Source organism: Salvia hispanica, chromosome 6 (assembly GCF_023119035.1).
Source record: "Salvia hispanica cultivar TCC Black 2014 chromosome 6, UniMelb_Shisp_WGS_1.0, whole genome shotgun sequence".
NCBI classification, from domain to species: Eukaryota; Viridiplantae; Streptophyta; class Magnoliopsida; order Lamiales; family Lamiaceae; genus Salvia; species Salvia hispanica.
In genome coordinates, this window is record NC_062970.1 from 34818970 (window position 1) to 34836375 (window position 17406).

General features: G+C 34.2%; 2 protein-coding genes across 2 annotated transcripts; one reads left to right on the forward strand and one right to left on the reverse strand.

The window, feature by feature from the left end:
* The first annotated feature begins 747 nt into the window (after positions 1 to 747).
* LOC125197164 (8-hydroxyquercetin 8-O-methyltransferase-like) lies at positions 748 to 2304 on the forward strand. Its single transcript, XM_048095875.1, has 2 exons — positions 748 to 1627; positions 1859 to 2304. Exons 1-2 carry the CDS (start codon positions 809 to 811, stop codon positions 2159 to 2161), a joined length of 1122 nt encoding a protein of 373 aa, XP_047951832.1. The 5' UTR covers positions 748 to 808; the 3' UTR covers positions 2162 to 2304.
* A 1202-nt stretch (positions 2305 to 3506) lies between these two features.
* Positions 3507 to 4989, reverse strand: LOC125193270 (8-hydroxyquercetin 8-O-methyltransferase-like). Its single transcript, XM_048091040.1, has 2 exons — positions 4179 to 4989; positions 3507 to 4090 (listed from the first exon to the last, which is right to left on the reverse strand). Exons 1-2 carry the CDS (start codon positions 4950 to 4952, stop codon positions 3782 to 3784), a joined length of 1083 nt encoding a protein of 360 aa, XP_047946997.1. The 5' UTR covers positions 4953 to 4989; the 3' UTR covers positions 3507 to 3781.
* Between the last annotated feature and the right edge of the window lie 12417 nt (positions 4990 to 17406).

The following is a 17406-nucleotide window of genomic DNA, read 5'->3' on the forward strand; positions in this document are numbered from 1 at the left end:
ATGTGCCCAACTTATATATAGTGGACTTGGAATGGATGGAAGTATTATTTTCCAGTTATATAGTGCTTTCTCCGTTCCATAGTAGTAGAGTTATTTTTTTCGGCACGGATATTAGAAAGAGATACTCTCTATCTATGGAAAATAGTCTCATTTTGCCATCTTGGGATATCCACAAAAAATAGTCCAATTTTTTAAAATGGTGAGTTTCTCTCTTATACTTTACTTACTTTTTCTTCATATCTCTCTTAATTTATACTTTTTCTCATTCTCTCTTGTAACTTTATCAATTTTTCATCAATTTAACTAGGTCCTAACAAGTAACATCCCTTTTATTGACGGGGCACCAAACAGTACTACGTACTTTTGCAACAAATACTTCAAATTATAAACAAAAGTAGGCAATTTTTTAATGAATCACTTGATTCATTAATCCCAATAGTATTATTCTCATGAATCATGCAATTCCTGTAGCTCAATCAATAATATTTAATACCTCGATCTGTCCCAATAGTATTATTCTCATGAATCATGCAATTCCTGTAGCTCAATCAATAATATTTAATACCTCGATCTGTTGGTCAAGTTCAAGCAATAATGAAGTAATCATTGTCAAGTTCAAGCAATAATGAGTAATCATGCAAATAATCTTCCCAACGAATATAGTACTAGTATATCTTACTTAAACTCTGATTATATATGAAACTTCCAATTCAATTCAAGCATATACATTAATCTACCCCCATCAAATCCAATAATGTTTCTTCTTCTATAATAGGGCTAGCAAAAAATAATTATTTCACATGATCACATGAAAAAAGTATCATCAACAAAAATGGCATTCCTTAATGGCTTAGAATCTACACAAGATCTCCTTGATGCCCAAGCTCATGTCTGGAAACACACTTTCAACTACATAAACTCGATGTCCCTAAAATGCGCGGTTCAATTAGGCATACCCGATTCCATCCACAAACACGGCGCCCCTATGACGCTTTCCCAACTAGGTAGCGCCCTCTCCATCAACAAGGCCAAATCCAATGGCCTCTTTCGTCTAATGCGGATTCTAGTTCATTCCAACTTCTTTGACAAGGTCAAGAAGACCTTGTCTGAGGACGAGAAGGAGGATGAGGATGAGGAGGAGGCTTATTGTCTCACACGTGCTTCTCGTCTCCTTGTGAGAGACGAGCCCTTGAGCATGGCGACTTTTGTAGTAGCCATGATCGACCCCACCTTTGTTGATCCATTCCATCACGTGGGTGAATGGTTTAGCGATGATAACCCCTCTCCATTTATCACTAAAAATGGGAGAAATATTTGGGAGTACGCTGGGGTCGACCAAAGCCTCAATCAACTGTTAAATGAGGCAATGGCGACTGATGCAAGACTTGTGACTCGTATACTTGTTCAAGAATGCAAGCAAGTTTTTGAAGGGCTGGAAACGATGGTGGACGTCGGAGGTGGCATGGGCATCGTGGCGAGAGGCGTGGGGGCCGCCTTCCCGGGCTTGAAATGTGTTGTGCTGGATCTACCACATGTTGTTGCTGGTTTGGAAGGGTCTGACAAGTTGAGCTTTGTTAGTGGGGACATGTTTCACTTCATTCCGAATGCAGATGCAGTTTTTCTCAAGGTATACATGTGACCTCTTTTTATTTGGGATTAATAGTAATTTTTTGTTTTCCAACTTCACAAATGCAACATAATTTTAAGTCTTACTTTTTGAAAAGTTGATACATAATGGTGTTAATTAATTAGTTTGTACAAAGATACACAAAATCAGATATGAAACATATAGTTTTTATCAAATAATATGAGCTAGTACTACTATATAAGTATTAAGCAATTGGCTATCGATTCGCAGTGGATTTTGCATGACTGGAGCGACGAAGAATGTGTTAGAATACTAAAAAAATGTAAAGAAGCCATAGATGGGAGTAACAAGGATGGAAAGAAGGTGATTGTTGTGGATATGATTGTGGGTGTTGAGAGAGAGGAAGATAAAGCAACAGAAACAAAGCTCCATTTTGATGCTATGATGATGGCTGTGGCTACAGGGAAAGAAAGAAATGAGAAAGAATGGGCCAATATCTTCTATACTTCTGGATTCCAAAAATATAATATAATTCCCTTAGGATTGAGGTCTGTTATTGAGGTTTTTCCTTAATTATTGTGATCCCTTTCTGCTCCTATGTTTATATGCAACATGCCCTAGTTAAATTCATATTATTGTGAATCAAATGTATTCTCAATCGCTCACGTTTATTTAAGTTTTGGAATTTAATATAATGTGTATATGTAATTAGTTTGTTAAGATATGGAGTTTTATTTTCGTTCGTTGAACTATAATGTGGTAGCTATCACCACAAATAAATGGCTATAAAAAAAACACACATCGTTCGTTGAACTATAATGTGGTCGCTATCACCACAAATAAATGGCTATAAAAAAACACACATGTGTATTACCACAAACCAAAATTGCCATACAAAATTCTTATTATAGTGTATCAAATGCATCACCACAGACCAAAATTGCCATACAAAATTCTTATTATAGTGTATCAAATGTAACACCACAAATGAATCATAATGATTCATATCATTTTGAAAAAAAAAGTGGACTTTATAAAGAAAAGTGAGTTGCAACTATAAGTTGTAATTAGTAAAAGGTTTAACATTTGGAAGTCCAAAATAAAAGGCGAAAACCACATAAGCAGGTGGAGAAGAAGACATGACACCATCACTAATCAATTACACTGCGCCACTAATAATAATGTGGCCACAATCCACTAACACTACTTTCATTACTTTTTTTTCCCTCTTATTTTTTTCTATCTCTTTCCTATTTTATCAATTACACATTAAAACTTGTGTAATGTTTAAGTTTGTCTATTTTTTAAGAATGGATGGAGTATTATTTAATTTTTTAAATTTTAGATTAATATAAACTGAATACATGTTTCGTGCATTGTACAGGTGCTACACTAATATCATTAAAAGACGAGATTTTTGTATATTGATGGGACACGTCATTTGGAATAATGACTAGAGCATGATATTACACGATTAAAACTTTATTATAATTTAAATCTAAATAAAAAAAATTATAGTTGTATTTTTTAATTAATAAAAATAATTAAAACAGATTTATTTCTTAAACAATAACCCAACCTAGTATGATGCAATTGAAATCATTGTGTTGTTATTGGATCGATCTGATACAGACCAAATCCAAAAATTGCATTTTCGTGTTGTGTTAACTTCTTGCTTGTTAGTGTCTAATTATCGTGTTGCGTCAAAAATGGTTAGCAAAACGTCCCAAAAGGGAATACAAATCGCTTGGAAAAAGAAGGAGAATTGACATTGTCGAGTTGAACTTAATTACATCCTATCAATTAAGGTAGAGATGTATCGACATTTCTGATATGAAAACAAGCCACAAATCATCAAAGGCACCGACATTTCTGATATGAAATAGTAGACCACAAATTATCAAAAGCACAGTACAGCTGTATGCTATGCAGCAACATGTGGTTTATGTATGGGAATTTTAAATAGGCATCACCACAGTAATATCCAAAATACAATAATATTCAAAATTACATAACCATCACCACAAAGTTATTTTAAAAAATACGCATCACCACAATAATGTAGTCAAGAGGCATGCACTCTTTTCCACATTAGCAAGTCCAGACGGCATTAAAAAGAAAAAGCACAATGCTAGCAACATGCACCAATTCAATGTTATACATAAACGAAATACTAACACTAGTATTAATCAATCATGACAGAAATACCTCGATTACAGACCTCAACCCCAAGATAGGAGTGATCTTGTAGTTGAGGAAGCCAGCTGCAGAAAACAGCTTAGCCCACTCTTTCTCACTTCTCTCTTTACCAGTAGTCACGGCCATCATCAGCATATCCATACACAGCTGAGTTTCAATCGCCACATCTTCTTGTTTCTCACAATCCACTACCATATCAACTATAATCACTTTTCCACCTTTCTCTTTGCTTGAAGTTATTGCTTCTTTGCATCTTCCCAAAATCTTAATACAATCTTCATCGCTCCAGTCATGGAATATCCACTGTTAATTAGTACTACAAGGGTTAATTTTAAAAATTGCAATTAAGATTTAAAAGATACACATATAGTACTATATTGAAATGACATACTTTGAAGAAAATTGCATCAGCTGGTGGAATGAACTCAAACATGTCTCCACTAACAAAGCTCAGATTCTCAGATCCCTCAAGCCCAGCAATCACGTGGGGGAGCTCGAGCACCACGCATTTCAAGCCGGGAAAGGCGTCTGCAACGACCTTTGCCACCGTGCCAGTGCCGCCACCCACATCCACCAAAGATGTCAAACCCTCAAAAACATGCTTGCATTTTTCCACAAGTATGCTTCCCACAAACCTCGCATCACTAGCCATTCCTTCATTGAATACTTGATTAAAAACCCTGTCGTTTCCTGTAAGTTCAAATAAACCACTCCCATTTCTGGTAAAGAATGGAGAAGCGCTTTCATTTTTAAACCATTCGGTCACATGATGGAAAGGATCCGCTAAGATGGGATCGATTATGGTGAGCGCGAAAGGGGCGAAGCTCAAGGGCTCGTCTCTCAGCAAGAGACACGAAGCCCTTGTGAGCGAGTAGGCCTCTTCCTCATCCTCGTCCTCGATGTTAACCTTGTCGAAGATCTTGGAATGGACAAGAATTCGCATAAGGCGAAAGAGGGCGGGGGATTTGGCTTTGTTGATGGAGAGGGCGTCGGCTAATTGAGAAAGTGTGATAGGCTTATTGTGTTTGTGGATGGCATCGGGTATGCCTAATTGAATTGCGGATTTAAGGGACATTGAACTTATGTGGCTGAATATGAGATTCCAAACATGAGATTGAGCATCCAGAAGCTCTTGGGTGGTATCTACTGCATTAGCCAACGCCATTTCTTGGGATGCTAGTGTTCTTGCTTGCTTTGTAAATTGTCCCTTCACTTATAGAAGAGTAATTTACAGTATATAGTTGCACTTTATATAATTTAATTAAGGAAATAGTCCGTACTATGTTTTTTTGTCATTATTGACTGTGAAACATAAAATTGAATATTCGCAGAGGTAGCGTTAATATTCGCTAGAATTGACATCTTATCTTTAGGCAAACCCTTAACCCTAAACCCCTAGATCTGCTAGGATTTGAAATTTTGAAGTCTATCTGAAGTGAGTTAGAAATTGGGCTTCAAACGGCATGTATATAGTTGCACTTCTAACTCTTGAATTTTTGCAAAAATCTTGTCACTTATTATTGAACTGAGCAACTTTCGAACGCAAAACTTTCTCTATTGGACTTGTCCAGAGCCATTGTCCTAGTGACAAGGAGCTTAGACATTATTGTATAAGGTGCTGAGTTCAATTCCTCTTGACATCAGTTGTAATTTCTTCCTTTCTAAAAAAAATAAACTTTCTCTATTGGATTTCGATAGGGGCGCGTAACACAAAGCTCTTTCGAAGATAAAGACATTGGTGATCATATACTCATATAAGAGTATTTCAATTACATCTTGGTAGGACAATTAATGTTTATATTCTGACTTTCTTCATTCGTTCATTTTGCCTTGATTAACTTCCTATAAAATCAAACTCAACATTTTAAGTCTATAAAACATTTAAAAGTGCATAAACCAAGGGAAAAAAAACGATGTGAATGATTCACATCATCCCTTCATCACAAGATGCTCATTTACTGGGTCTATATGAGAAATTTGTTATTATACTAATATACATGAACATTTAATTTTCAAACCATTCCTTTTAGCACAGCTAAATTTTCAAACCATCCCCTCCCTACGAGTAGGCTTCTTTTGTTCGATTTTAATCAAAAATCGACTTTTAATTATTAAAAATTGATTTCTATTTTAAAAAATCTATTTTTAAAGTAAAATAAAATAAAATTATAATTTTGCAATGATCTATACTTAAAGTCGGGTATGTGAATAAGTGAAAGATAATGTTTTGTAGTAGTATATAATCTTCTACAGAAGAGGAGTATATTTTGCATTGTTTGAGTAAGGGAAGTGTTATATTGCTAACTCAATGCTTAATTGCTAACTACAACTCAATAATAGCCATTAGATATTCAAATTAAAGGCTTAGATCATCAACCACAAAATATCAATACGGTCAACAAAAAACGTCAATAAGACCATATGATTAATTCCAAAAAATATCAATAGGGGTATTAATGTCAAGTTAGTTATAACTAACTTTTAAAAGAAATCTCAAAACTTTAAATTCATATAACATATATCAAATTAAAGATAATTTTATAAGGATTCCAACGATATACTACATGCAAATGTTCCGACGTCAAAATTTGAAAAAAAAAATCTAGAATTTTCGTATTTTTCGTACACAGGCTAATGTCAATACAGCTAAGATAATATGTCAATATAAAGCATATACAATATCAATCCTAAATTTGTGTTGACATTCTCAAAGCATTGTGTTGATATTTTCGAAACACTATATTGACATTTTCATTCAAAATCCTAATTTGGCGTTTTTTTTTTAAATTTTTTTCGATTTAATTAATAAAAACGAAAATTACACGTGGCAAATTGTAGACCACACGTTTTTTAAAATCATGTGGCCTTAAATTAGTTGCAATTAGCAATTAAATGATGAGTTAGCAATTGATCACTCCCCGTTTGAGTAAACCTTTAATTAATTTTAAATTTTCAACTTCAACCTTCCTTATAATTTCGATGTGGGACAAATAGTTCTTTTACGGATAGGTTCAACACCAATTCTCCTTATGATTTTGATGTGTTTGCTTTATTATACTTAAAGAGAGTTTTTATTGCTTTATATTAATTTATTTAATTCCAATACAAAATCAAAGTTTAATATAATGGTATATATAACTTGGAAAGTTTTACGGATTGTGGGTTCAAGGTTTGAACCCAACAATTTGTTTTTTATTTTTATTATATTTTTCTCATTTTATTGCGTTCACTTTTCTTTTGAAATAACATGTTTATACTTTTGTTAAAATATGAATTTAATTAGAATACCATTTTAAAAAATTTAACTAAAATTAATTTGTATGTGAGTATAAACTTTTTATTGAATCTCATATTTTAACTAAATTGAAATTATAATTACTTTTAATTTCATAATAAATAAATTAAAATTAAAAATGAGAATAAATGAAATTATGATATTCATGAATAGTACTCCCTCCGTTCCATAGTAATGGAGGTGTTTCTTTTCGACGCGGAGATTAAGAAAAATTGTGTTAGGTGAGGGTTAAGTGAAGAGAGAGTAAAGTGAAAAATGAAAAAGGTAGAGAGATGAACAGAGAATAAAGTAAGAGAGAGTAAAGTATGTGTGGAAAAATGTGTTGACTTTTACTAAAAAGGGAAATAGTTGTATTACTATAGAACATATCAAAATGACAAAATAACTCTATTATTATGGAATGGATGAGTAATAAAATAAATGATTAAGAGAGTGCAGAGCAAATATCCTTATCAAATCCATAAATAATTGATAGCCATACATTCATAATGTGATTCTAAGTTTCGTTCTATGAAAGCGTACCACGTTTATCACCCTTATGCCACATATCACCTCCGCATCAATATCAAAATTTACTTGATTTGTTAACTGCCCATTCAACTGTGATTGACAAATTAAAATATAACTCTTGTTTTATTGTTTCCCTCCCGTTTATAAAATTGGTAAAGTAAAATTGAGGATGAGAATGATTTTTAAAATTTAAAATAGTGAATATACGATAGGACTTATATTATTAAATTAATATAAATTTTTTTAAAATGGAATGTATATATTTTTATGTAATGGACGAAAATAAAAAGTGCATATATTTTTATTTTATGGGAGCGGAGGGAGTAATTGTTACTAAAATTTCCAAATTTACAGCAGAATTATGAGAAAAAAAGTTATCAGTGGACTCAATCACTTTTTCATTAGTTAGTTTTAACACTCTCACAATAAAATACTCCCTCTGTCTCCTATTAAGAGTCACACTTTTCTATTTCGGTTCGTTCTCAATTAAGAGTCACACTTCATTTTTACCATAAATGGTAAGTAGGTCCCACATTCCACTAACTCAATTCACTCACATTTTATTATAAAACCAATATAAAAAAATGGGTCTCACATTCCAATAACTTTTTCAAACTAACTTTTCTTTACATTTCTTGAAACACGTGTCCGGTCAAAGTGTGACTCCTAATGGGGGACGGAGGGAGTAATATAATGAGTTAATCATGGTACTTTTAGAGCATCTCCAATGTCGGCTAGCCAACCGGCTAGCCGATTCGCGTCGCTAGCCGGTAGCTAGCCGAACCATTGGAGCAAGCCAGCGCCAAATCGACGAAAAAAGCGGTGTAGGCTGGCCGATCGCGTAGCGATGGCCGCCATTGTGGCGTGCCGATCGGCCAGCGCTATTTTTTATTTTTATTTTTTAATTCTTTTTTTTTAAAATTTTAAAAAACTATATAAACGCGATTTTCTCTATCTCTAAATTTTTGTATAAGAGCAACATCTAGCGATGGACAACAACAACTAGCCCAATACAAAATTAAGACCTAAAACAGAAACATGTAATACTACCATTTTTTAATGTATTTTTTTAATAAATTAGTGAGGAGTAGAGTGGGGCGTTGGCTCGTGTGTGGAAGCCCGGATTTTTTTTATTATGTAATTTTTTTGATTTTTAGTTAATGTACTTTTTTTTATTTAAATACAATTAATGAATTTTCCCGTATATGTCTCGTAAATTTAATTCAGTAATTTAATCGTAATTTTAATGACGTAATTGTAGTATATTTTGAATTATTTTTATTGCGGCTGGCCTATGGCTGGCCTAAATCTGATGTGGCAGGTGATTTTTTAGTGCTGCTGACGTGGCAGAGAGAGAAAGTGGCTGGCCTATGGCTGGCCTATTTGCAATGGAGATGCTCTTAGGGGTGATAAGTGCTCTTATTATCTAGCTAACCGGTTATTAATTAGAGCCTATCATATCACTCTCTCTGTCCTAAAAAAAATTAAATGGCACGAGAATTAACATAAAATTGATAAAGTAAGAGAGATTAGAAGAATGATATGGTAAAGTAAGAGTGAGGAGGAGAATAGTAGTTAAAGTAATGTTAGTGGATAGTGGAACCTATATTATTAAAGAGTGATGATTTAGAGACATAATGTCTCCATGACATAATACCCTTATGTCAATTTGACATAAACCAAATTATAATATGGACTAATATACCCTTATTTTGAATTAAATAATAATTGAATAAATAAATATAAATCAAATAATCATAAAAGGAAAGGCATATCAAAATACTATCTTTCATCAAAATATACATCAATTAAATATTATCAAAGTCAAACTCATATCAAATTATACTCTTTTACTTAATACACTCAATTAAAAATAAGGATTTACAACGGCAGAATATCTTCACTCATCCATCTGTCGACCAGCTGATGCACTTTTTATTTGCACTATAAATACCTGCAAGTATACAGAGTAGGTATAGTATAGCAAAAGGTTAGTACCGGGTATCGAACACGGGGAAGATGTACACAAAGTGTCTATCTTCTACTAGAACTCAATTACTATCTGGAGAAACAAGAATTTTTGGAAACTTTTGAAAACAGTAAATATTAAAAACAGTAAACAACTAAATGCAAGCAAATCACGGAGAGAAAAGTATAGAGATAAGGGAATTCCAGGGATGTGCTTTCACTTTTATGGTTATACAAATTCCAAACTACAATACCCTAGCACAGTTAATACTTTGAAAGGACGAGTCACCTAGCTTATGCTCATGCGATACAAACGTTGATTACTAACATTAGGGTTTTCAATCCTAACACGTAACTCCAAAAAGCTCCTAAGACCCTTGAAAAGTCCTCACTCTCAATTAACAGTGCCGTATTAAAGGAAGCTAACTGTAGTGTCTACTAAGTGGATCTAACTCGCTAGAACTCTGTCACAGTTATGAAGCAAGTTGTATTGAATCATACATAATTGTGTCACTCAATTATGAAGCATCATGATTAACTTAGGGAAGAAACAAAGTAAAAACAAAACGGATATTAAATAGAAAACGGAATTGTATAACCAAAGTTGCTACTAACACATCCCTAGAATCCTATGAGTTTAGTTACACATGGTGAATAAACTAAAAACATAGATTGAAGGGAAAGCAATTTGAACATAAAACTAAAGCAAATAAAACTCGTAGGTTGAATCCTTGTCGTTCTTGGTGTTCTTGAAATCCTTCTTCAACTCCTTGCACAATTGAAGTACTCTAGCTTTTGATCTCTATGAATGTGTTCTTGTTGTGTGTCCAAAAAAAAACTCTTTTGATGAAGCTTGAGGTCCTATTTATAGGGGAAGATTATTCCCCATCATAGAAGGAAAAGATCTTCAAAATTTGGTAAATCTTGGAGCAAATCTAGGGCTGGTCGGATTCGCCGCCTTTCTCCGGTGGGCCGCCGCACAGGCAGCCGGCGGTCGCCGCGTTGGAGTCCAGAGATTCGACCCTTCGGTGGCGGACCGCCACATGTCCTCCGGCGGTCGCCGGCGAGACTCTTCTCCTAGCGTAAATTTCCGAGGCGGGCCGCCACATAGCTACGACCGCCGGGCGCCCGCGGTCGCCGTACTTAACTTGCGCGGCGGTCGGCGGTCGCCGTCGACTCCAGATTTCCGGACTATGCGTTTTTACTCCCCTTTTCGGCTCAAATATGCACATTTCTCACAAAACACGTCAAAATACCAAAATGTATAGAATATGCAAATAATGGACATGTAGAGTGATTTTGATAACAAAAACGGACCAAATAATGGCCTTAAAACAGTGCAAAATCCGGGCGTATCACCAGCCTCCACCGTCTCCGTCGACCAGCCTCCACCGTCCGGCCCTCCGCGTCGCAGGTTGCGGCATCTTCAGCCTTGTTCATCCAAATCATTGGTGCCACGATATAAGAAAACATCAAAGGTACCGCCCCTATGCTCTTATTTATATGTGTTTTAGGCTTCTTATACATGTTCATGGTCAAGCATTTCTACGCTCATGGTTAAGCCCTTACCCAAATGTCTATTTTAATAATTTTTCTATAAACAAAATTTTCTCAATTTTGGAAAATTGAGTTCAGCCCTTACCAAGTTAGTGTTATGGAAGATTAAATGGATAGAAATTGGAGTATAACAAAGGACTGAGTTGAAATTTCTCAAGTGCAGAGAAAGCAGCCATAGTTGGTTTCGCGATGTCTAGAGAAGACGAAGATGGAGTACTTGTTAATCACAATGAAATAATAATATTATAATATTATTACTTAGACTATTATTAAATGGAACTTGTTTGGGTTTTGGTACTACTCTCATCGTCACTAGTGTTGATGTGAGTAGAAGAAATAAATTTTATTTCGAATTTTAATTATTTAATTTCTTTTCTATTGGCATTGGAACCTCTTTTTTGGCCGCTGATTTTATCCTTGATTTCAATTTTCTAATGCTTCTTTTCTTCCCTTTTTTAGCCGTTGATTTTATCCATGATAACATATTTACATTTACTCCATTGTTGGCTTAGGTGCGAGTTCGATCAAATCCTGTGTTCGGGTATGATGAACGAGATATATGAGGAAATTTTTGGCGACAATCATGAGTTATCGGAAGAGGATAACAACAATGGTGAAGAAGAATATGATGTGACAGTGGAAGAGGAAGGTAACAACAATAATGAAGAAGGAGATGATGTGATAGAAGGAGATGGCGAAAATAACAACAGAGAAGAAGAAGCTACTGTGATCCTAGATTCTAATGGTGTAGACGGCAACGATGATGATGATGTTTCGGGTGAAGATCTTATAGCCAACATGGCTCCTATGAAGGGAATGGAATATGATTCAAAAGAGAGCCTTATGAAAGCCTATCAAGATTATGCGAAGCTGCAAGGCTTTTCTGTTGCAATACGTAGCTCATCGTCTAAGTATTACGTGCTTGCTTGCTTCAAAGGGCGAAAGCCTAAGGATGTAATTATGAAGTTTACCAGACAAACGCAGTGTCCGGCTCATGTTAATTGCATTGTGAAGACTAATGGTAAAGTGATTGTGTCGAATGTTGAGTTGAATCACAATCACAGTCTTGAGCCGCAATTGTCAATGTTTATGCCGGGTAACCGAGTTAAGTTTGCACATGAAACGCTTGCTGGAAAGTCGAGATATTGCAGGCTATAGGACTTGTAAAAACGTGAGGACTCTAGAAGTTATGGCCGGAGGTCCTCAGAATCTAGGTGTCACTGAGCGAGTATGTAGGAACTTCATAGATAAAAGGAGAAGGTTGAGACTTGGAGATGGGGAGGCCGAACCTATACACGGGCTGTTTTTGAGGATGCAACTGCAAGATAAAAACTTTTTTCACATTACGGATGTTGACGATGAAGGACGTCTGCGTAATGTGATGTGGGTACATCCTCGTAGTATAGCTGCGTACGAAGAGTTCCACGATGTGAGTTTCGATACAACTTACCTTGTAAACAAATACAAGATGCCGTTGGCGACGGTTGTCGGAGTTAACCAACATAACCAATCTATATTATTGGGATGTGGTTTATTGAGTCACGAGCAGTCCGAATCATTTAAATGGTTCTTTAGCAACTGGTTACTGGCCATGAAAGGTGTTCAACCTACAGCAATGCTGACAGATCAATGTGAGAGTATAATATTGCCGTGAAGGCTGTTTTTCCAATGACTATACATAGACTTTGTCTATGGCATATTACCTGTAAAATTCCACAGAAGTTCAAAGGTGTGGCTGGTTTTCGCAGCTGTTCGTCTGATTTCTACTCAACGATATATGATAGTCTCAGTATTGCAGAATTTGAGTCAAGGTGGACAGATTTTCTATCTAAACACAGTCTTCATAACAATAGGTGGTTGAAAGATTTGTTTGATGAAAAGGAGAATTGGACACCCATCTATTTGAATCATATTTTTTGGGCTGGTATGGTATCGACCCAACGAAGTGAATCTATGCACGCATTCTTTGATGGTTTTGTGAACTCGAAGAGCACGCTGAAACTGTTTGTGGAACATTACGAGATCGCTATTCAAAACAAAATTCAGAAGGAGATGAACGCTGATTACCAGTCCAAGTGCGTGATGCTGAAACCAGTGTCAACTTTTCAATGGGAGAAACAATTGCTAGGTGAATACACTCATAACATCGGCCTCTTGTTGCAAGTGGAAATCAATAAAATTAGTAGTTGTAATGTGGAAGATGTCGCAATTGGTGAAGATGGTGTGCATCGTTGCAAGATAAAGGAGATGCGATTAGTGCAGAATGTTTTTCACAAGGAATACACTTACACCGTCGAGTATCGTCCTTTTGGGGAATATATAAGCTGCAACTGTCGTAGGTATGAATTAAAAGGCATATTTTCCGTTCATATCTTGAAAGTTTTGGTGTACAAAGATATTAATCATGTACACGATCGTTACATCATGAAAAGATGGCGGGCAAGAGAGTATAGACCACATTCTAGTATTGTTTTTGCAGGTGGTTATCCTCACATGACCGAAGAGTTCAAAGCGTTTCAAGATATGGAAAGAAGCTTTGTAAAATGTGTTGATGCAGCTATAACTGACCCACGGGCGATAAAGATGGTGAAAGAAGCTCACGAAAAGTTATTGGTGGATATAATGAATATTAATCGTGGTGGGTTAATTTCGAATCCAAGTCCCAATGGTGAGAATGCACGCATTTTTCTAATAATCCGCCTGCTATACTAGATCCGCTGGTGAGTATTCCTCGCGGACGGCCGAGAGCAGACATGAGGCTTCGATCAAATTTAGAAATTAACACAACTCGTAATAGGCGTGGTAGAGGAAGAACAGGTGCTCGTGGACGACGTTAGAATCGTGGTCAAGGAGTTGCTTGAGTTTTTTTTTTCATTGTGATGATTCTGTTTCAATTCAGTTCATGCCCTGTTTTGATGTCTGGGAATTGAGATGGTTTGTTTATCTTTACCTTTAATTGATGGATTTTTTATACATATGATCGTCTTATGTGGTTGCTGGATTATTTTAAGAGATTTACTGCCTTAATAGTGATGTATGATTTCTCTTGCAGGATGAGTTTTGCTTTCGTTATTTTCATTTTTGAGATGCTTTAGTTTGTATTCTTTCTTTTGATCTTGCGTTTATGTTTTACTGAGATGACTTGAGGCTATGAATTATTTGTTGATTTATCCCTATAGAATCTTTAGTTGTATTTTTCAGAAAAATTCAAATGATATATGATAGCCTTTGTGTGGTATATAAATAGGTGTAGGGGAATAAAGTTTTTTCGACAATATAGCTAACAGTTGGTGGACGATTCTGGAAAAGAAAATCAGAAGTATTATATATACACCTACTAAGCAATAAAACCAGTACTACTATTAAAAAATGGATATAAAAAAGTAATTTATGAGTTAATGTAGCAAATATTTGATAACAAAAATTATTAGTATGCGAAAAAAAAAGAATATTCACTATGACACTAAATAGGATTATAAAGTTTCTTCGTTAATCTAGCGAATATTTGATAGCAAATATTATTAGTATCAAGCTATTCCCTAATTGAATCAATCTATTCCTGGAGGATTATTGTGAGTGATTTTCTACACGTCTTTCCTTGTTTAACAATAAATAATTAATTTATGGACCTTGTTCCAATTATTTTATTATGAAATAATAATTAAAGTTCTATTGTAAAAAGTATATACGTACATAAATATGTTTAATTTTTAATTGTTTTCATCCAACGAAATAGTAATAGTCACTCACATCAACTTTTTATTTTTTGTGTATAATAATGTTTAAAATTCTAAATTCTAAAATAGTACTCCAGTAGTATACATATGTTATATAGTACTGAATTAATACTTGTATCATCTCATGAAAGGATAATAGTCATTTGCGTCAAATTATTTTATCAGTATTAAATAATTACTAAAATCCTGAATCATAAAAATGATTGCATGCATATACATACTTGATTTCTTAGTGCCATTGTTCAACGAAATAGTAATAGTCACTCACATTAACTTTTTTTTTTTTGTATAATAATGTTTAAAATTCTAAATTGTAAAAATAGTACTCCAGTAGTATACATATGTTATATAGTACTGAATTAATACTTGTATCATCTCATGAAAGGATAATAGTCATTTGCGTCAAATTATTTTATCAGTATTAAATAATTACTAAAATCCCGAATCATAAAAATGATTGCATGCATATACATACTTGATTTCTTAGTGTCATTGTTCAACGAAATAGTAATAGTCACTCACATCAACTTTTTTTTTTGTACAATAATGTTTAAAATTCTAAATTGTAAAATAGTACTCTAGTAGTATACATATGTTATATAGTACTGAATTAATACTTGTATCATCTAATGAAATGATAATAGTCATTTGCGTCAATTATTTTATCAGTATTAAATAATTACTAAAATCCCGAATCATAAAAATGATTGCATGCATATACATACTTAATTTCTTAGTGTCATTGTTCAACGAAATAGTAATAGTCACTCACATCAATTTTTTTTTTTTTTTATAATAATGTTTAAAATTCTAAATTCTAAAATTCTAAAACACATTATTTTGACACCATGTAACAATTTAATTCTAGTATACAAATTTAAATTGTTGTTCCCTAACATTTTGTCCATTAATAAAATAAATAAAGCATGTATAAATTTTGAATCTTTATTTGATGCTATAACAACTCAAGCAATTAAATTGATTTATTAATTTTATAAATATAAATTCTAGATTCAATAATGTTTTGTAATAATAAAATTAAGATTGAGTATCAAATCTATTTAGTACCTATAAGTTTAGAATTTAAAAAAAATTTAATTGTATAATGTATTGTTTAAAATAAAGTTTAAATTCACTAAATTAGAATAAATCCAATGTATGATGCAATCGAGATATTAGGTTGAGAGATTGGAGATTAATGTGAGATTAGAGAGAATATTTGCTTAAATCATGTCATTCATATAAATGCACACAACTTTCTTGAGCAAATAATTTTTAAATATAAATAAATGTTTTTATATGCACAAGGGTAGTATGGTATATGTACAAAACATTTATTTAAATAAAAATATAAAACAATCTAAAATGACTACTTTAACCTCATTATGTCTTAGATATTATGTCTCCAAAACATTATTGATTATTAAATTAATATGACTTTCTACAAATAGAGTGCATATATTTTTATAAAAGAGAATATAATTTAATCAAATTTTCTACATGAAATGTTGTCGGTTTGATCCATCTTGAAATTAATACTTTCCATAAAACTATGAAAGAATTAGCAGTTCAAATTCAGTTTTATGGGACCATTTCCTTTGTTCTTTAATGACACAATGGACCATTTTAATATAGTCGAAAAAGACACATTTGTTAGATAGCTCGTGAGTAGAACAAACTTGTTTATAAAAATCTTTATTGGAGACAAATTGTACAGGTAGCTGGTTATGATTCCTCTTCCTCTGGTTAAAAACGAGAGATCAATCAAAATCTCGACCCTTTTGTCTCTCAGTTCAAAATTCGAATTTGACTTTTTTATAAACCATCGGTCCCCCACCGTGGTTCATCGGGGTGGGTTCATCGGCGAAGTAGTCTTCGAACAGACGTTGATGAGCTAGGTCATGCTCTCGGCGGACGAATGTCTGGTGGTGGATGGACCTTGGGACCTGCTCTTGCTCTTGTATTGCACAAATACCCGTGAGAATCTGGTCCCCTAAAGCAAACATTATGCGTTCCATAGCCCAATTTGGATCCTCACCGGGAAACATTTTAAAAGAGTGGTGAGTGAAAGAGAGATGTTTGGTTGAGAGATGTGTGAGAGTTGTGGGTGAAATTAGTGAAAATGAGGTGTATTTATAGATAGAAAATAAAAAAATACTCCCTGACGAGGACGAAAATCGCGGATCAGGCGGACCTTCTTCAAAACACCGTGGATGCTGTAACCACTTCATATTATATGATCCCAAACCTTCCATTATCACACGATACCTCAAAAGAAGTCTCTCTGCATCGATCCTGCACCCATCAATATTTTGCATCCTAAGATTTTCCATTCGAACCGCAGAGTAATCCGATCAACGATTCAGTTATATAATTTCAATCATCTTTGGCTCGGTTTCTAGAGAAGCATGAGGAGCAGCGACGACTACGAAATAATTAATAACACAAGTATCAAAAATATCTACGAGGACGTGGTCTACAAATTTCACCTAATTATAAGAGCATCCGCAATGGTTAATAGGCCAGCCATAGGCCAGCCATTCTCTCCTCTG